Source organism: Sturnus vulgaris, chromosome 12 (assembly GCF_052056855.1).
Source record: "Sturnus vulgaris isolate bStuVul1 chromosome 12, bStuVul1.hap1, whole genome shotgun sequence".
NCBI lineage: Eukaryota > Metazoa > Chordata > Aves > Passeriformes > Sturnidae > Sturnus > Sturnus vulgaris.
In genome coordinates this window covers 11,015,154-11,037,589 of record NC_142254.1, presented here as the reverse complement: position 1 = coordinate 11,037,589, position 22,436 = coordinate 11,015,154, and the positions used below count along the sequence as shown (strand labels likewise).

Below are 22,436 nucleotides of genomic sequence, written 5' to 3'. Positions count from 1 at the left end.
ACCCACTGTCCAGAGAGGACAACTTATCAAAAAACCCACTGGAGATCATACAGCTCTATGTACTGAGATCCTTACTGACACCAGAAACATGGATACTGGATTCCACAACATGGAAAACAAAAAACAACCTGTCCTTATCACATTACACAAAACAATCACAAGTTTTAAACAATGCAAATACTTCTCCCTGCTCTGACAAACTTTGATACCTCTGTAGTTTGTAAAATCTTGGGAAATTATGTAGCTCCTACTGTAGTATTTTCTGATAAGTTCATATTATTTCATATACTTATTTTCTTGCCAGGGCTGTGAGAGTTAAAAAAATTTCAATATTTTTCAACAGTCTTTGAACTGGTATTATCACATTTCATTTGAAAAACAGCATTCATGAGTTCCTGAAAATACACAAAGCCTGCAACAGAAAGGAAGAAAAAAGCTCTGATTTTCCCCAAGTCCATGTTAACTTCTTAACCCATCAACATTTCCTCTGCGACAGAGGAAACATGGTCCTTCTTTTCAACACCACTTTCTCCTACTGGAGCTAAAAAAAGTAAAATCTACCTCAATTATCTCCTTAATGACGTTCTAAAATTCCAAGGTATAAGGAGGTTAGGCATAAGAAGAAAAAATGAACTTTTTTCCAAAACAGAAAAGAAATTATATAAAATCTTGTACTCTGTATCTTATTTAACATGCACACTATTTTAGGCTTCCAGTCTAAGATTCTTCATTTTGCTTATTATAGAATTGAAAAGTGTCATCCAGATTAGGACTCAATTTTCTCACTAGGTACTTATAATTTATATACTTATATAAATATCGACATAAAAATCCAGATTTCACTGTTTAGAGCTAAAACTACTCCTGTAGTATAAGTGTTCATTGTAACTTAAAAAAAACAACATACCTTTAAATTGTTATGTAAAAATTGTGAGATCTAAGAAGGGGTTTGACAAAGGCAAAAAATGATGAGGAATTATAGCTCACATCTGACTTGAAACCTGAAACTAACATGATTTGTCACAAGTAAGAGGTTCTTTCTTCCACTGCTATGCAAAAATGCAAGAATATCAAAATTCTAGAAATACAGTGACCCAGTCTACAAAATATTATGGGTTATAGAATGACCCCATAAAAAGAGATTTTTTTATTGTGTTATTTTAATGATGCAGGGTTATAAGTTATTGATTTTTACCAGATATAATCAATTAACACTCTTCTGCTGTTTATCTCATGAACCAGAAGAATTTTGTGTTTACTTTGGTATAGATTATTTATTGAATGCTTATTCTGTTTTTACTATGTCAATTTGTCATTAGATGATGATTTAGAGAGAAGTTAAGATTTCAGAATTTGGATAAGTAGCACAACTATGAAAATTCAACAATCATAAATAACTTTATCAAACTTTCTACTTCATTATGTCTTTCTCCAAATCTTTACATTTTCCAGTATGTGGTTGAATTTTCCATAAGAGAAATGGTACAATTTCACTGAAGGAAATAGCAAAAAGGACAGAGGCTGTGTTGTAATAAAACCATTTTGGACTAATACAATTTTTCCATTTGAAAACCTCATACTTTAGTAATGGTTTAACTAATCATATTTTTTCCTAGAAGTCAATATTTTCAATGCAGTTAAACACTACCCTTTAAATTAATCTCTTGTTGATATATTGATGACAAATTAGTTTGGTAGTAAATGTATGTCTATGAAAAATACAACAAAACCTTACTAGCCAATAAGTGCAGTATGCCATGCAAGCATTAAAGACAATGCTATTATAACGTGATACAAGTTCTACTAGGAAAAATAAGAGCTACAATTTTTTTTAACTATAGCCCAGCTCTCTCAGGCACACACTGATCAGGAGAAGTGCAACATTCTCTCTTGAAATTCAAGTATTTTTCCTTTTTCCCCTGTTTCTTTGTGATATAACAACTTTCCTGGTTCCAGTTAAAAAGCAAAATAAAAAAATGTCAATAACATCATCAAAAGGGAAAAATATTAAGGCCTTTCTTAAAAATGAATCAGGTGCAGATATTGAACTGTACTTTCTCATCCTTTGTCTCACTTTTCAAATGATAATTTCTTCCACAGCCACCATTAAATCTTGATCTATTCCAGCTCTCTGTATGGGTCATTGATTCTAGATGTACCATGGTTATTTTTAAATGTTTCCCTTTCGTAGAGAAAAAGAGGGCTGTCTAGAGCCAGATGGGTAACTTCACACTTCATTTATCAAACCCAATGCATTAGACTCCACCCTCTCTTTCCCACTATTGCTGTTAAATTTCCATATAATTTGGTAACAATTTTCATTATCATACAGTGACCCTAAAAAGTCTATCCAGGTTTGCATGGTTAGTCCAAAATTCACAGCTGTTCCCTTCACCCTCTGTTTGTTACAGTAGAATCTGAGGTTCCCCTCACTTTATAAGCTGAGCTGTGACCTTCTGTAAGCAGAGGTCAAGAAGGGGTCAGTTCAAAGGGCTAGAGCAGCTCTTTAACAGCTATAACAACCTGTCCATCAGGCACTATCACGCAGTATAAACAAATCTGGGGCTTTGGAAACTCTGGACCGTTTCTGTTAACACTCAGAGGACATTCACTGAGTCCCACCTGAAGTATTTTAGATCTCTACCACTCAGAGAACAACTTGAATCCCTGGAAGACCTGCTCAGATACTTAAGATACTGATGACATCTTTGCATCACAAGTCTGTGAAATGGTGAGTGCAACACTAAGCACACTGCCCATGTGCTTTGGGCTGTGCAGCAGAAATAAAATCTTAAAGAGTCATTTCAGCTCATTAATATGCAGAAACACTGGTACAACTTAAAGCAAATACCACGGGAATATGCTTGAACTGAGTAGGTACATACCAGAACAGCTCATATGCCTTTCTCTGGGAAAGACTAAATTTCCAAAAGTTCAGTCAGTTTGTTAGCAGTTCCCAACATGTATTTTTTTTTTATTTTAGGTGCTAATGACACAAATAAAACACAAGAAAGATCAGAATGACTACATAACTCTACAAAGACCAAGTGCAGAGTGAAGTTTTCTGCCAGCTGCCCTCCCTTCATTGACCTAAATTTCTTGAAGTTGTACCGTTCATAATCTGCTCTCTAATGCACAATGTAAGGTAATTAGAGTCATCTGTATTTAACTTCCACAGGAAAAAAAATTCTATTATCTAATCTAGCTGATCCCCTGATAGCCTGTTGAAAGTAAAGTACTGTAACCTATTGCCTGCCCTTTGACAAGTGCTAATTATTTCCTGTCCAAGCACATTTTTCTCATGTAATTCCAAAGTACACAATAGACTGATCTCTCAAACGTGGGCAGCCCTGCTCGTACCAGGGCGGATGTTTTATAACTTTCAGCACGGCGTGCTCCGTGGCTGCCACAGGCAGAATTTCACTGCAGACCCCGAGCTGGGGCTTTGATGAAGTATGGTAACAGTTCTTCATGCACATCACACGAGGAGACTCCCAGATAGGTCACTGGGATGGGGAACATCAAATGGAAAGAAAAAGGATTACGGATATTTAATACTCAAAGGACACTTTCTTTCAGAACTTTCAAGGCACAACGCTCTTGAAATTTTCTTTCAGGTGTTTAGTTTTAAGAAGGCCTGCACTTTGTCTGCTCGTGCCTCTCCCAGCCCCCACGAGCTGCAGCTTTGCTGGGCTACATCCCCAACTGCAGCCCTGGCTCCAGCCCCAGAGCTCCCTGTGAGCAGCAGCAGGGCCAGGCACACTGAAACCCACAGCACTTCCAAATTACTCATTACTGCCATGGTTTCTGATGACTCGGTATATTAGGAAATAATTTTTAGACAAAATGAACTCTTAAAAAGGTGTTCCACTCATTGGAAGCTTTCTATTCTCTTTCACAACGAAGATGCACGTGTCCAACAGAAAACCTTGAAGTGATTTCCTCCGTCTCCAACATTTGCTAAGCATTTAGTAAGCACGGTGATGGAAGGCAAACAAGCAGACAAACTTCCCCCCCCAAGAAACATTAAAAATCCCTTAAATTGTTCAAGAAGAAAAACACAAACCCCACATGAAAATACGGAAAATATTTCAGAGTCAGCTTACTCCGAAATCTTAAATGAGTAGCATACAAAAAATATTCCATACTCACTGGAACACAAACTTATAAAACACAACCTGTAATTTGTAAAATAATTATGTGTAATTATGTTTAATTTTTATCTGAAGTTTCTAAAATGTTTCAGCTTCATTTGCTGCTATTATTTGCAGCAGAAAAGATACCTAAGTGTCAGACCCCAAAATCTACAGATAACATTTTAAAAGCAATCTCAGAGTCTTCAGGAACTACCCCAGCAAAATACAAGAGGTCTCCTTTAACTTTAATTAGTGCAGGTAAAACAATCATGCCAGTTAAACGCTAAATTTGAATTACAAAAATCTGATTTAAAAATACTTTTGACTGAAATCTGTATTTAATTGTAAGTAAGGAACATCTCCTGTTTTTAAAGAAAAGCTCTAATTTTTTGGCAGAAAAATTTCATAGACTTTTAGATATTTTATGTAAAGATCAAATAAGAAAACAATAAGAGCTTACAGAATTAGTATAAACCTATAGCTTTTAGTCATAGGTGTGAAAAAAAGGTTTTATCAACTCATTTAGCAGCCTAAGGTGGGACATAGTGGAAATCCTCTTTCATTCACCTGTTTCTGAACAAACTGAAAGAACAGTGTGTCTGGTGCTTCTGAAATGCATTCAGCTGATTACATCCCAGTAACACAAACCTTTCCAATTACAAACATAAACAATTTTTAAACACTGTTAATAGCATCCCCTGATCAATGGCAGGGAAGAACTCAGGTGTAGTAAAACAGCCCCACAAGATGAACTCCAGCGATCCATACACTGCTTGTGTACGTGCCCATGCACATCTCACCCAACACGATCCAGTTAAACACCAGCAGGACACCACAGGAAAATGGGAAGAGCATGGAGGAAGCAGCCAAGGAGTGCAGTTTTAGCAGAGCATTGCATCAAAGAGCGTGGCTCATAGTGTCAGCAATATGTGGGAAACCTGAGGGCACTTCAGGTGGCACCACTCTCCAGATCTGAGCGCTGCCTACCAGGCTGTTATCAGTAGCCTGTACTGCATGAGTGAGGGAGCAGTCTACCCCACAGAAACATGGACTATCCCATTCAAAGAACTACTATTTGAACAGTGAAAATTTAGAATTTTTTTTAAAGTCACTTTTCCCCACTCAAGGGGATTTATAGGAGCATTTCTCACCTTGCTGTCCATTCTTTACGCAGCTTTTGTCTCTCCGTAAGAAGGAGCAGGAAGCAGCTGATGGTCTCATTCCTTTGTTCCTCAATTTGCTGCTCTTTTTTAACTTCAGAGAGGACCAGACTTGTCTTAAAGGAAGGAAACACATAAAAATTATAATCTGGAAATAGGAAACAATGTGTAAAATTAATAAAAAGCCCATAAGCAAATAAGGACAGTAAATCAATAGCTTTTTTTATTACAGTTCCACTGCTGACAAATCAATACAGTAAATGATGGTTAGAAATGACCACCATATATTTGGTATTTAATCAATATACATGGCACATAAGGTAAACCTTAAAATCTCATTGCCTTAAGTATCACACTAAGACATTGTGCATTCTAGCCCACATTTTCTTGAGGCATAGTTATTTTCTAAATATTATCTTGTATCAAATAATATCAGAAGTATTTTCCTCAATGTAGCATTTGTTTGGGGGATTTCACCCTCCCCTTTACTCCTTGGTAAAGCTATTGAAGAAAATACCTGTTTGTATTGTATCTGCTGAGTGGAATTTCTGCTGATGTCCACATCAGCATGTTCTCCATCATTAAATCCTTCAAATAAACCAAAATATAGTCTTTTTGCACATGGAATAAATTAAAACCTGCTCAAAAATATACCTGTACATGCAATAGATTTAAATAATCTGTGAAGCAGGATGACCATCTCTGCAGATCAAATGTTACTGGTCCACCCAAACGTTGTGCTGGCAGCTAATGCTGACATAAGAGAACTGGGGATGTTCTTATCTCCAGCTCCCTCACTCCATCTTTGCCTTCTGACTCCTGCACCCTTTTCCTCCTCTTCTCTCCCTGAACTTCCCCACATCACATCTGTCAAGCTTGGAAGGAAATGGTTGATGCTCAGCTACCAACCAGTCCTACATCCACCAGTGCCCACGTGCTCCTCAACGTGCAGCAGTGTCTCCGTGGCAGAGATTGATAGTCTTTTCCTTGAGTGAAGGTATTATATTGCCTTTTTCACCCTAACCAGCCTCCAATATACATGGAATCATTTTTGGTATTCTGACCTCCAGTCACATGTTCTGCAAACATATCAAAGCATCTAAATGCTTTTGGGAAGGATGACAGAGCAGATGGAATTATTGCACAAACCTGTTTTCTCTTCACAGAAAAGGAGGCAAAAAAATAAGTATCTAACCTAGGAAGTTGTGCATTTGAGTTTGAAAACACAACCAAACATAACCAAGAGCTGCAATTCCTGTTCCCAGCATAACCTCCCTTATTGGAACAACGTGACAAAACACATGGCATTTTGCCTCTTCCTCAACATCACATACACATTACATTCTGTCCTGCCCAACTAAAATTCCTCTGGGAATTCTATGAGAGAAATGATTGTTATTATCTTCAGTTTGTGAAAACAGAGAGATCTATCCTCATTATGATAGGGATTTTTTTTTTCCACAAGAAAAAATAGCATGCAGATAAAACACTTCTTAAGCTGTGTAAACTGGGAGTAGCATTGTTACTGCTATGGTCATTCCAAGAGAGAAGCATGACAGGGTTTACAGAGATAGAAAATAACTTTATTGCACCAACATCACATGCAGAGAACAGAAAGCATCTTTCTCCCCATCTCCCAGCTCTATCAGTTGGCCTACCAAAAGGTATTACCCCATCATACGGGACTTAAACATCAAAAAGAACATTTTCTTGTAAAAACCCCAAATGTTCAAAACTCTGTCTATACAGATCACATTCTTGACCCTGCTTTGACATTACAAAGCAAACAAAAAGCCAGAGAGCATTTTCAGATAAGGATTCCCTGACATGGGTTTCCCTTGCACTGACCTACAACATCTTTTCCACAAGCTCTAATATCCGCCAACCTCAACAATCCTGACCTTAGAGCCTCACTTCCAGCAGCTGCACAGTTTAAAGCAGGATTTGATAGAGGACTTCAGCAAGTGAAACACACTCACATGAGCTGATGCACATCTTTAATGGTGAAAATCACCACTCCTTGTCATTCACAATAAATTTACCTACTAAAGCTTAACTTTTATATTTATCATGTACAAGACCTGACAGGGCACTACAACCAGAGTTTACCTCTGTATTATGGGATGATCAGACTGTAGCCATACATCTAGGCCACAGTCCACCAAGATTTCCCTTTCTGAATGTTTGGATGGCCATTTTATTCACAGAGGGACAGAAAAATCTACTGGTGATAGTGAGATGTCTGCTTCTCCCCAAGACTTCAGGAAAGTCCCAAGTTTAATGATGCCAAGCCTCACAAAGCTAAAAGTACAGTTATTTGCTGCAACAAACATCAAGATCCCCAAAATAAATTATTCAGACAGTGCAGAGCACGGAGAACTGGGTGTTGCTAAGGAATTTTCAGTTAAAATCTGATGAAAATATGATATTAATAGAGTATTATCAGTTGGAGATGGGTGATCACTTCTCCAAGTATTCACAGTCACACTGGATGTGATATGGTAAGAATTCTGTGGACCTGGTGAAATTGCAAGTTTGGTCCTGAGTTTCATTAAGTAAAGTCCCCTCCATCTACAGAAACATCCTAATTCCGGAAACTGAACATAATTTATTTTTTACTGAGAGAACAATTATATTGCTCCAGCCTTCTGTTAAGACCTTTCATTTATGTGGTGATGTACATGGCTCAAGTCAAACGCATAGTTTGACACTGACATCATAAACGCTTCTTTATTGAGCCCTGTGAGTACAGTCACAGCTACCTGGAGGGTGAAATAGTATTATTAAGCAACATACAACAACAATACATAGCAATTTAACTGATTTACTTGTTTTCTAAGAGTGCTGAAAGGGCAGTAAGGTCACCTGGAATGCCAGTGCAGGGCTTGATGTGTAGCTTTTATAGAGGCATTTCTTAATAACTTGCTATTCTTATAATCGCAATAAAAATCTCGAATTGTAACAAATAAAGCAGCATTCTGGGTAAAATAATATTATAAAGCATGTTCCTTTGAAAGTTGTCTTTTCCATGTAACTTGTTTTGGGATTTATTTTTAACAAGGGGATTCGATATATACCTTGACTAATAAAGGTCAAGGGTTCAAGAAACTCGGTCAAAGATGTTATCAGCTGGGAAAGCCATTTCCTCACATCAACACTGATAAAAATCCATCAGAAACCTGGCTGATACCACCCCTGCTCTAAAGAGCTGGAATGACCTTCTTTTGAACATCACTATAGCTGCACATCCCATCAAAGAAAATCTGATCTTGTGCCTCAATTCTTTTAATGACAGATAATTGCCTGCAGAGGCCCCCTCTGCCCAATGCTGAGTGAAGCCTTCACAGCTCTCAACTGGACTCAGCACTGACTCAGGGCTTTTCAGCACACGTGGGACTGCAGGACAGTAGAATAAATAAACAATGCAACCAGCCCTACAGCCTGTCTTATCTCATCCTTGTGTTCACAGAGATTCTTGAGGGTAGTAATGTTTACAAACTGGCGAAACTTTCTTTCTTCTGCTTCCTGAGCTGGCAAAAACATATCCTGGAGAACCTAAGCAACGAGATTACGCAAATTGCTTATCACTTGTCGGAAGCAACTCCCTGTCTCATTGGCCAGCATACCTCTTTAATAAGCAGCACTGCTAGAATTTTCAGTAAATCTTGCCCAATTCTCCTTACAGATCTATTACTGTATTTTGGGCTCTCCTTGTAAAACCCAAATGGCACAAGTCTTAAAAACAAACACACAATTCACCTCTCAGAAAGCCCAAAGCTATGTACACACACACACTTATGTGTATATACACATGTATCAAGAGAAAATCCAGCCTTTTATGTTAAACACAGTATTTAGGAAACTATAGTCCTTGCCTTCCTCCTGGTACAGCAGCAGAACTAAGTTTAGGCATATCAGGCAAGAGTATCTTCTCTCATTATGTAAGAAAGGAAGGTTCTAAGATTAGATTTCAAGAGACCAACACCCTATTTCTCTCATTATCACCAACAAAATATATCAGTGACACAGGACTGAAAGAAACTGTTATAACCAAGTCTTTCCATTCACCCAAGATACACACACAAAATTAGATACCTAACAAAGGTAATCTAGGTATTGTAACAGAATTACAATATTTTTTTTTCCTTAGATATGCAGCAGAAGAAACTCTGTTTTAACCTACATAGACCACTACCCTGCTGAACTGTGGGTGAATATCACAACATGCCTACAAACAAGCAAGGAAAACCAACATCTAAACACTCCAAACCCCACACTGGCACATTTTCAATCTTATAAAGCTAAATTTTTTTCCTTCCTTCAATACAGACCTCATGAGGAGTCAGACATAAGGTTAGAAACACTGTATAACTGGAGACATGAAGCTTAGTGTTCTGTCAAACAAATTAGCCTTCAGTCTGAACTAAAGTGGCACTTGGGACAGTTTGCCTCTTGGTCCTACTTTGTTGGGTCAACAAATCAAGATTTTTCACTCTAAGTTAAGATTTAATTTACTCACCACCAGTTAAATAGGATAAGCTTCTGAATCTTTACCAACCATTTTTACTTTAACATAGCAGTCATCTCCAAAAAATCAATAACTAATACAGAAAGGAAAAACAAAGAGTAAAACCTGTAAGCAAGCCTAAAATGTTATTCTGTCTTTTCCCTGTTATTTTTGTCCTTTTATTTGCTTTCAGTGAAAGAAGCACCCTGATAAAATTCTATGAAACTAGAACCCCTTTTAGAGGAGAGGGAAAAAGAACCTGAAATCTATTAAGCCATGTTAATTTAACATGTTGTAACTCCTCCATGATAAAAAAAGGTAGTAATTGATTACAAAACCCTGCTCATTTCTTCTTTAATTTTAAAATTTCTATTTAAAATACGAGCAAATGCACCCATTTTCATTGATACAATGGAAACAGCGGCATGGTTTAAGTTATCACCCGGTAATTTGGGCACATTAAACCCAATTCTCTGCCTTTTGTTTATTAATCCACTATGCCAGATATCACAGTTTCACTCAGCAACCCTCATGTTCTGGATGATATTGAAAAATGAGCCATGTTTGTCAAAGAAAGTTAAAAAAAAAAAAAAAAAAAAAGGTAAAGAGGAAAAAAGTGTTGTTTATAGAAGCCAGCTGCTCTGGCTTCGGCGCCAGCAGCTCTTCATCCTGCTATTTTACGCTCACAACCCCCACTGCCCCCACTGGCACAGGTACAACTAAATGTTGACTTCAATGCTTCAGAGAGCACTCAACTGATTCTGTACATGATTAATTGCCAAAGACATGGCTGACCATATGGAACAGAGAAAGCATCAAGTAATTCATACTTCTGTATATGATCATTTGGCCCCTGTTGTTTTAATGTACAGGAAAGAGCTAGTATAGCACAGACCTGGTGTCTTGCCCTTGACAGCCCATTAAGAAATCTCAAAGCACCTAGTTGAAGTTATGCTGTTGGCTTTTCAATAGCAGCCTAATAAAACAGAAGCAAAGCTTTCCAACTAGTCTTAAATCTTTCACATACAGTACATTAACCACTGCTGCTACAACAACTGGTTTCTTATGATAGGAAATGGGATTTGATTTCTAGCCTCTGCATACTTACTGAAAGCCTTTTTCTGACCTTTGGAGGGTTTACAAAATCATTGTTCGTTTTTTCTGCCATTTTCCCAGTTTCTTGCCATGGTGATCCTAATAGATTTGTTTAAGGTTCAGTACATTCTACTCTTACTAGCTGTTATATGCAAACTGTGCAATGAAGGTAGGCTCAAGGGAACTGAAAGGAAAGAAATTATTAACTATTTTCTTTCTGAAATTCAGAGAAGTCACTGCAACATCTAAAACATAATTTATTTTTAAGGAGCCTATAAAACAACACAAAAAATTCCTCAAAAGAAGCAATATACTAGCATATGCTTTCTTTTATCAGACTGGAGACAAATCATCAAATTTCATTTGAGAAGAAAGGACAGTTTATTTCAAAGCTGCAGTATTCTCAAGGATTTCTGACACAGACCTCAAGAAAAGAAAAAGGTGCAGACTTAGAATATATGTCAGTATCATTAACTGCTTTATATTAGTTTTATCTACCGTTAACATCTTTTCAGTCATATGCAGTCAAAGAAAAAACATTTAAATAATGTTTCCCTGTCAAAGCTCTTAAGATGACAGTGCTAAAAAGTTAATCCCCATCCTCACAGATCTTGTGGCAGTTTTGACATCCGTTGGCAAGGATGCATTTGCTAGCACCTTCCAATAGAAAATATTTACATGGAGTTTTCTTGTCTGAGGATTTTCCAGTTGAGTAAATGATCCTCATGGTCTGAAGGGCCTTATATGGGAAATTCTAATCATTGGACATTCATCAGTTGTAATTTCCCAGGCTGAAAATTCAGATAACACTATTCATACTCCAACAAAACATATGAATAATCTGCAAGCCAACATAAAAGTCCCTAACTGTTCTGGTTATTGACTGAGAACTTTCAACATAAAATCAGGGGTTTTAAGACAAACATTATGTCTGTTTTAAAATAAAATATAAAGAATAAAGAATTCTACAAAAGAAGTGTCATTTCTGTAGCATAAAAGGAATGGAAACTCAAGTTGCTGGTGTGAAACCATCACCACAAAGATCATACATTCTCCCCTACCATTATATTCAATGGTGCACATCAAAACTAAACATGTACATAACCCAATTGTAGAGCTGAATGCTTAAAGCCAGACATATGCTTAAGCTCTATATACAAGTCTACATGCATTAAAATGTAGGCAGCCCTGCCTTGCTTTGAGGTATTCACTGCTGACAACAAAGGATGAATACCTGACTTGATAGATGAGTAGTTTGACCTAGAAAAACCTACAGCGAGTAGATCACTTCGACATTTCCAAAGAAACTGTAGGTCTTGTCTGCACTAGAAAGTTGTTCCATTTATCTATGCCTGTGGAGCTAAAGCAGTACATTTTCTAGCCATATGAGTTTAAAAGTCATAAATTAAACCAGGTTGAGCTTATTTGGAAATAAGTATTACCTTTATGCCTATATAAGAATATTTATACCAGGGTCTTGAACCATAAATTTAGGAAAAAGGAGTCCAAACAGAAGTAATGCCCAAGTAATTTTTGGTTACTCTGGCATGCCACAACTGAATGAATTTCCAACAGAGAAAAAAAAAATCATTTTACTGGATGATTTAAGCAGTTATGATGAGTCTCTGTGAGATTTTCAATACGTGGTTACAAATTAAAAAATGTAAAAAGATCAACACTCAAAATATTTTTGCTGCACTGATCGGTTTGGCAATGTTCTAAAGGTGAAGTATAACCCACCTCATCATGAAAGAGCAATCAAACCACTTAAGATATTTGGAATAAGGGTGGCTTAGCATCTTCAGATGTATGGGTGACTGAAAGGTTACCCTTCAGCCACATTCTCCCAGAGCACGGCCCCTCCACCTCTGAATCATCAATAGCACAAAGAACGAGGCAGGCCTAGCATGCATAGTGGATTATATGAAGTGTAAAACATTGTGGGGAAAAAGCTTTTGAAAGAAGTCAGGAAAAAGAAATCACGCTTGCAAGAAGATCCAGCTGACAGGCCAGTCCCTAACAAGTGAATATGTTTGAAAACATTGTGAATGCAAGAAAAGAACACTCCTTTTGTTTCCAAACCTACAGTGTGTCTTTACCCCAACTGTTGCCTGCATGGCTGAACATATGTTTTCTGAACAAGAACTGAAGCAGAAAGTGTTCTTTGTTATAATTCACTCCTTTGTATACACCTCCCTTTTTCCATTTTGGTCACATGCAAACAGTAGTTATGCTGAACACTTAAGTTCTGAAGGACTGCACAGCAGTGTATGCTTCAGTGATCATCTACTATTACCGAAATCAGTTGAGCTAAGATGCACTAGAAGACTCACTTGGCTAATCTGAACTCTGGACAGCTTAGATTTTGCAGTGCTGAATCATGCTGAGTACAACCTGCACACACTCACTCAGCCAGCAGTCTGAATTTTCATCAACAATTATGTGCAGTTCTAATAAGCACTGAAGAATTACACAACAAATGATTTCATGCATTCAGAAGAATTCAAAAGAGTATTCTAATTTTCTTAGCATCTCAAAATTAGCATCATCAACTATTATGAATAATTTAGGGTGGAGGAGAGATGAGAGGAAAAAATTACGGCTTCAAAGCCAGAAGTAGGTAATACTATCTCACAGACAGATGAACTGTAGTTCAAATTAAATACTCATCTAATTTTACTGATTCTAATGAAATAATTCAAGATGTGAGACACTGTTTTGATTCATCTAATTTATACTGAAGCCCTAATACCCTACATACCAGCTACATAACCAGCTTCTCTTAAAATATTTATAGATGCAAACTTGTGCCAAAATCTCGAAACTAAACCTGTGCTCTTTGTAGCACTTAAAATGCAAACTGGAATCTCTAAAGGTAACAGTAATAGTCAGCAAAAAAAAATGAAAACATCCACAAGCTGCAAAGAAAAACGGAAAAGTGAATGCTAGATTCTGAATTAATGATGACATTTTAATTTTTTATTATTTTTAGTGTTTAATTAAATTAATTACATTTCCTTGATTTTCTTGAACAGCACATCTCAGTATCTGTTTAGTATGGAAAAGTCTAGAATATCAGCATTTTCCTCCCATCACTGAAGCCATGTTGCTATCAAGCTACTTAGTCACAACACCTTTTAACACACTGTCTACTAAAATATAGTTGTGCAGAAATTTAAAGTGTATTTCCAGTATCATTAGTTTTATTGAAATAATTTAAACCAGAAAGCCAAGTTACAGAATGGGTTAAACACTGCAGAATGAAGAAGCTGCAAGCCACAATCAAATGAAACAGCAAGCCACATGTCCAGAAGTGCCTGTGGGCATGCTTTGTCTAAGACACATGCCCTAGCAGAATAGCAATTTAGTACATATGCAAGATAACCACATACAGATGAATCATATCTTCAAATGACATAAGGGGTTCAATGCCTTTACCATCCTCACAGCAATACAGGCACCAGGTCTGTGGATATCCCTGTGAGAATGGGATTCTCACCATGTTTTTTCAAAAAATGAAGTTTTGTCACACTTGGATCAAGTAACAACTTCATTACCCCCAGTGACACCATGGCACACCATTGTAAAGATTTAAAATTCATAATCATTTAAGTGCAGTAGTGATATCAGCTGTCATGGCAAAACAGACAGAAAGGGAATTGAGAGCACACTGCTGGGAAAAACATAGGAAATAAAACCAAAGCAGAGCCTGCTACACTACATTTATTTAATGTATGGGGAATATGACATTGTCAAACAGCAAGCAGAACACCACCAGACATTGCCAGTAGTTGATGACGACAGCATTAAGAAATACACTTTTTTGGAAGCTGTGATCCTCGTTCCTCAGCAGAAAACTAGGCTGTCTGATTTCAGCGCCTTATTCTCCTCCAGTTTTTGTTACAGTACATAACTATATTTTACATCAAACCACTGGCTAGGTACCTCACATATGGGCCATGAAAATGTTGATGATGAGCAGTGCAAAATGTACAACAAAATGCAATGTATTAGTAAATTTTAAAAGTGGGGGAGCTGACAAAGGAGAACAAACAGAAAAGCCTACTGACTTAACATACTTCAAATAATTGCCCAAAATATGTACTATCATTAGTTTGGAGTCAGTACCTACACTAAATATGGATTCCTTCTGAAAGAGCAAGGCCAATACTTACTCCTAACTCTCATGCATTCAGACCATGTTGAAGAAAAAGGTTTTGCACATGTCATTCTGACTTATTAGAATATAAAACTACATAAGCCTATAATATATATATGCCTCTTATATACACTCATTTTCTATTAGAAGTTAAAAAGGAGAATATATCTTACTAGTATAAAATGGCAACACAAATGTTACAAGAAAAAAATTGCAAAATTACAATGTTGAACTATAGTTAATATGTCTCAGCAAACTTGACATCCTGTACACTCAAAAGAAAACTACACTTTTTTTCCATAATAAAAAAAATAAATTAAAAAATACACAAACCACAGCTCCTCCTAAACTAAAGGATATTAAGACTCTGTCTAATCTTATATGTGTAAACCCATATTTGCTGTATTGCATACACACCAGGATACCACACACCCACAGTTACTGTTTCATCACATTCCACCTAATTTCTGGGCAGCATCATGGATCTGGAGCATTAACCCAAGGAAAACTCAGGCACACCTCCACCCTTTCCAAGGACACATCAATTCTCACCAAGGTTCTCATCCTCTTGACACACTCAGCTGCCAACTTCCATTCTGCCAAGCACTCAGTAACATATATTGCTATTTATTTTTCTTCTGAATGCAATGTATTTGTAAAAACTACAGTTTATAAGACTGTTAATGCCAACTGTAGGCAGCTATTGATTAGTCTGATTGAGCTTGTTCCAGTAAAACACCATGCTACAACACTGAAGAAGACTGAATGTCCAACTATTTTAAAATTCACTATATAAAAAAATAAATTATATAGACAATTTTCATTAATACCACAGCATTCAATCAGGGAAAATATATTTTAATTATTTGATTAATGTGCCTAACAAAGAAAACAAACAGTGTGATTACCAGATCAAACATACACAAACACATGCACACTGATTTCTCTTCAGAAGAAAAATCACGTAGTCCAGATTCTGGCAACTCAGAGATGACATTTGCGTGATGTGCTCACAAATTATGACAATACAATTTGGAAAACAGACAACACCAATGCAGCTCAGACACCCCAGAAGAGTGCATTCTGTTACCCTGCACCACGACATTCCCAGCTCCTGCCTCACCACTCACAGGCACGTGAAACAAGATCTGGGTTCTCAAGTTCAGCTGTGAAGTCCAGCTTAGGAGAGAGGTCAGAGGTGGCTGACTAATCACCTCTGCACCCCTGAAGAAGGAGCCGTTAATCCACTGGTAAAAAGCAATGTCAAGGATGCATTTACACAAACTGGCTGAGCATCCTTAACAGATGCCACAAAGGAGATGTTCTCCACTAGCCCAAAAAAGCTTTTCTATCTCCTGGGCTGCTGCAGAAATGAAAAATAGCAGTTTGTGGAGAAGGGTTTGACCTGTGTTCTCTCATACAAAAACCTCTATTGTTAAAGATACATCATGACAAGCTGTGCCAGAGATCTAAAAATCTCCATGTACTGTTCCTGTCTACCTGCTTCACCTTCTGCTTCATCATGATGCCAGAGGGCAAATCACACTTCACAGCATTCAGAGCCACACGTAAGAGGTACAGCCTAGGCAACAATCACTCAAACCATTAATGTGGTTTATAAAAATATTTCTCTTCTTAAAGAGGAAAACATGTCATTTGATAAACTGTTGTCTCTCCTCAGCATTTGAATTCTGGAGTCGGTGCTCTTTTTTTTTCCCCACTTTTAATTTTTTTTATTTAGGATGTCATTATGCAATCTTTTTATGTGTACGAAATCAATCTTCAGGGATAACTACACTCCTCTAGGAAAAAAAAAAAAAAAAGCTAAAACATTTTCATTAGGAGATAGACTGCTTTTTAACAATATTTTACTATTTTTTCCTATTCAGTAACAACTCTGTCAAGACTGCATGCTGAAAGACTCATATTTACTGCCATCTTAAATGCTATACATTTTTTTTGTTTCACAAAATTTTTTCTTACATATTTATTAACAGAACTCCATAAATATCACACTACCACTACGTTCTTGAGTACTAAATAATCTTTCAAGGTTGGCAGATTTCATCCTGTTTACAACTAGTCAAATCAGTTATTGCCATACTGGAGAGATCACTAGATACAGTAAGTTGCTTTTACTAGAGATGAAGTGTAAGAAAATTGAAACCCAAAACAAAATGCCTCTGCCCAAAGCCCAGGAGCATAGCAGCTATTAGGAGGAAAAGAAGTATTTTGAGAAACATGTGTGAAAAGTTCTCACAGCTTTTCCATTTAAAATAGAGCAACCAAATACTATGAACTTAAGTCCATAATGAAGAGTTTTCAACCTGGGAAAAAAAGTGAGATATGCCACCCAAATGGCTTCGTTTTTGACACTGTGCAGCACTTAAAAGCATGACTTCAACTTTTTTGAAGTTATTTTGGCCTACAAAACCAACTAAAAGTTCCAGCCAAAAATTATCATCAGCACTGGGTTTGAAATCACTTAAAATCTTGGGACTCAGGGCAAATTCTAGATAATCAAAACAACCTGTAATATTTCAATATATTTCTTCCTCCATACATCAGTGATAGGCTGAAAATAGACTTCAAACTCCTGAAGCCATTCCAAAAGGCTACACTTTTTAAATTTTTAACAGATTAAAAGCACTATTTTAATTTGACATTTTTAGAAAGTCTTAATTTGAAACCTATTCATCAACACAGAAACAGTAGCTGGCAAATTGTTATGTAAAAGGCTAGGGGTGGAAAAGAGCAGTTCCAGCTTTGTTTACTACTTTCTAGGCAATCAGGAACAGAAGGAGAAAAAGCTTCTTCATTTTGTATTATTTGAGGTGAATCCATTAGCTCGGTTTAAAAAAAGGAGAAAGAAAGAAGTATCACAGGTCAAAAGAACAAAATGACACACAAAAATCCATTGCCAAACTGGCTGTCGGTTGGATGCACAAGAGTAATGCTAAACAACTGTGGTATGGAGACAAAATATGCTTTCTTTAAGGCACTTTTACAATAAGTTATTTCAGCCTTGTGAACAGCCTTGCCTTGCACCCACCCCTCACACATTAATGAAAACAAAGGGGGCCCATTTACATTGTAACCCTGCAGTGGGGTTAAGCATGTGACCTTAAAGTATGGTGCTCTTGTGCTCAGTGGAAAGGTTCTTGACAATATAAACAAGAATTACTGCTGTTAGAGAAAGGGAAGACAATTAAAAACAATCTAGGATGCATGTTGTACAGCTGTTCAAGTTACAGCTACGTCTGACCCCTAAAAATGCTACAGGTTTCACTTCAGAAACTTAGGCCATTTCAGTTTTATTAAAGTAATCCTTCAACAAAAACGGAATTTGTACGACAAACATGAGGTTTTATATGAGTAACACAACGAAAATTACGTATTGCTGGCCAAACATGCCATTGCTGCAGTTAAAAAGACATTGTGGTCTGCACATCCCTTTCCAATACTTGAGCTTGCCAACAGCTGAGCAAAAAGGAAATCTCTGTAATGAATGCTAAGAGAACCTGTTGAGAAAAAAACCCACTGTTCTTGAAACAAATGAGACTTTGACAGGTCAAATCACAATCAAATCTGCTTGACAGACCTTTGTACCAAGGCGAAAAAAAACCCAACTGGGTGATTTCAGCAAAACTCTGCAGTCACAGTGGCCCAAAATAGATCAAATTGCAGGACCAAACAGCCACAACATTTTTTTTAAGCTTAATTTTGGATACCATTGATTCCAAATGCAATAAAGACAGACTGCAATTATGGTCAGTAGTTTCTTTAAACATGCCTACAAATTTTCTAATAACCAAGAAAATACTTAAATTTTAAAGAGAAAATGATAGAACAATCTTTTTTTCCATCAGTCGCTAAAACTAATTGTCCTAATATCGTCCTTAAATAAATAGGGTTAGAGAAGAAAAACTTCTGAGAAAATAACAAAGATCTTGGCTAGGTTTCACAAAACCACAATTTTCCTGCCTGTTTGATCTTTGTACAGTCAGCATAAGCCACTGAAACTCCTCCACAAATGAAAGGCATTCATGGGAAGCCATCAGAAAGCATTGCTTGTCCTCTGGGACCCGGGACAATAAAAGAAAAGTTTGTGTCTGCCACGTGGGCCTACAATTCAGCTTAAATGAACAAACCATTGCAATATCCTTCGGCTTTGTGAAAACGATACTTCCTACTTTTTTTGGAAGAAAGGAAGTCATATATAAACAGAACAAAGGGAAGAGGCAACACAAGTAGAGCCTCTCATAATAAATATTACAGTGAAAGTTTTGCTCATCAAACCAAGATTAAAAACATATTTTAATCTCCCAAGTTTTATGCCTTTGATGTATGTTCAAGAGGAAAGCTTATATATTTTGTAAGATTTACAACATTTCTAGTGGGAATAGCTTCGTATTTCAGTTTTTCCCCCTCTTTCTGAAATTGAGAATGTATGGGGTTGATTCTATCCCTTAATGCTGTGTCATATCAAATGCTTTTGTAGAGAACAGAAGTTAGGATGTCCTTTGGACATTTTCCCCCCACAAACAGGCTAGTGTTCTACTGAACAAAGCACTGAGAATTCATTATAATGCTGTAATGGTAACCTATGCAACTATGAAATACTTCTTAAAATGCCAGCTTTCCTAGACCACAGGAAAGTTCAAACATTTGCACCAAACTCCATTGCATAGAGAATCACTAAACTGCATTTCCTTGTGGTGCTAAAATTAGGAGAATGTTATACAGCTTCAGTAGAAAGAGTAGTAATTTATTATCTGCAATTTCACCACCACACGCCCACAACAGCCTGATATGACACATGAAGCATTAATTTTCAGAACTGCAACACACAAAGCATAAACCTTTTACATCAAGGGCTCCCTTTGTAACATCTTCTGTTGAGTTTTGCATGATTTTCTTGACCTCCCATAAAACCTTTCTGGGCAGCTTTTCTTGTTCTTTCTTGACATAACACCCATTGCAATGACAAAACGACCTGCTCCTAAAATCACATTTTCTTGCTGCAACACTGTCAAATAACTGCTCATTTCTACAGCCTTAGGTGAAGGCAAAACCAAATACATTAATGATCCCTTCAGATGGTATGAGGCAAAATAAGTGAAAGTTTCAGAGTAAGTAACAATGAGAGTGGATAAGCATGGTCTCCCTGGTTTTGCAACACTCTTGGCTTTATCTACCAACCATTAACTTTGGGGGACAACATCAGAAATTCTCAAGTATAGTTTCACAAACACAAAGTCAGAAAAGCAAAGGTGAAGTTTGCCAGAATTGTCATTTTAAACAACTGTTACAGTGAAGATAACTAACTGTACTGTACTTTGGTAAGAATTAGTTTAACAATATATAAGGAAGATCTGTTAACTTCAGAGAAATATGAAACTGCTGTGAAACTGTTATAAATGAAGAAAACAATGGGTGTGTACTCAGGAGGTGGAACAGAGAAAATGGGTGAGGGAGGAGGTGACAGAATCTTCCCAGAGCTGTGCCAGCCCCTGGAGAGCTGATAAAGACTCTTCTCCTCTGTGCCATTTCAAAGGTACATGGACCACATAACTGTCTTTCCAGAAGTAAAAGCCTTTCCACATCTTTCCAAGCACCCCCAATCACTCCATTTGATTTCAAATATACATAAAAGAGATAGACAGAAAGTTGTCCAGAAATGGCAACTCGCAGATAAAGGAAAAAAGGACAAGAGATTTCAAGGACAGCAAGAACCCACCATAGCAGACTTTAAGGAAAATAAGCGAAATGCTTTAAGAGAAGAAAGGAATATCCTTCCAGAAAATTAATATGGATTTTAACTTAGGAACAGTCAATAAGAGATTATTTCAGTACTATTAGAAAAACAACAATAAATTTATAATCAGAAGTGCCAAAGCTGAAATTACACCAAAGAAACTTCAAGGAGCCTGACAGGGAAGACAGGTGTCTTGTCAATAAATACTGTGCCAGAAGAAGGTCCAGGCACAACTTCTTAAGTCATTTGCCCAAAGCAAATAGCAAGCAAATGAAAGTGTGAGGAATAATATGATTCTTGTCTCCTACTCTCTATTTCCCTTCATGTTGCCATATGGTATCCATATCTGGAAGGATAAGCAGTACTTTGTACCCTGGTGTTTCAGTTTTCATGACACTTTACAAGTCTCATTGCTCATTTCACCGCTTTCCACGAGCTACTCCTTAATGACACCCAGCCATTGCTTCCTTTGCTTTCCCGTAAAAACAACACACTCAGGAAATAATGAATGTATATTTGTCTCTTTCAAGTAACTGCAGCTCCGTTTTAACCATTTACTTTGCAATAAACTTTTTAAAGAGAGTTGCTTTTTTTCCCCCTTAAAAAAAAAGTGCCTGTATATCTTAAGGGTCACAACATACTAATTTAAAAAAAAAAATATACAAGTGATGTCCCATAGCCTCACTTCTGAGCTACAACCTCCATTAACTCCTCCACCTCAGCAAAGAAAGAATAAAAGCACAATGCAATAGCTGAGCACTCCATAGTTCATTTTGACTTTTCAGCCCAAACAGAAATATCCAGTGACTGGTACAGGTCACAAAAAAGACTATCAGATTGCTTCTAATGGCGAGTTTCTACAAAGCATACTTTGCTAGAGGGAGTTACAGAAGAAGTAGTTGTGGAAACAGGAAAGAATTGGCCCAGAGAAGATGAGTGTAAGCTTATTTACAGCAGCACCCAAGCCCCAGCTGAAAGAAGCACCTGAAAACTGTTTTGTCTCCTCTCAGTGCAAACAGGGGGCTCAAACCACTGGTCAAGGCTGAGCAGTTTCACTGGAAGGGAAAAGGAATCCTCCAGAACTACAGAGGCCAGGACCATGCCTCAGGTAAAAAACAAACAGTGATGAAAATAACTCAAAAGGACATCTCTTTCTTCTTATTCTTCCTCAGTGCCCAACCTGCTGCGTAGCCTATATGAGAAAATTCTGCATTTTTCTGCATGACAGCAGCCTCTGAAGCAGGTATCAAAACTTATGTTTAAGAAGCAAAATTGCAGACTCAAAAATTTAAGATACTTTAAGGCAAGATAAGGCAAAACTTCTGAAAACAAAACATTGTTCATAATAAATTAGGAGAAAGGAAATTTCTGGGAAATATTTTCACCTCTCCCCAAACCCCAGATTTGCATAGAATTTTAAAGTCTGTTTCATTCACAAACCATTGTAGGTATCTGGAAACTATCCTAAAGTCTAACTTTCCCCCTGTGTTTAGAAAAGTGCTCCCAATGTGTGCTACAACATGATCTAGAAGACATATTCTAAATTTTTCACCTTAATATGATAAACTTGAATATGAAAAACATACACAGAAATCCAAGTTAGAGTTTTTTTTCCCTAACA

At 37.0% G+C, this 22,436-nt stretch overlaps 1 protein-coding gene across 2 annotated transcripts in view; it reads right to left on the bottom strand.

Moving 5' to 3' along the window:
* FTO (FTO alpha-ketoglutarate dependent dioxygenase) overlaps nucleotides 1-22,436 on the bottom strand; it is a 217,607-nt gene that overhangs the window by 116,062 nt on the left and 79,109 nt on the right. For both annotated transcript variants that reach the window (XM_014883048.2, XM_088171893.1), the window contains exon 8: nucleotides 5,288-5,412. In XM_014883048.2, the coding sequence (XP_014738534.2) occupies nucleotides 5,288-5,412 (125 nt within the window). The remainder of the gene's footprint in view (nucleotides 1-5,287; nucleotides 5,413-22,436) is intronic.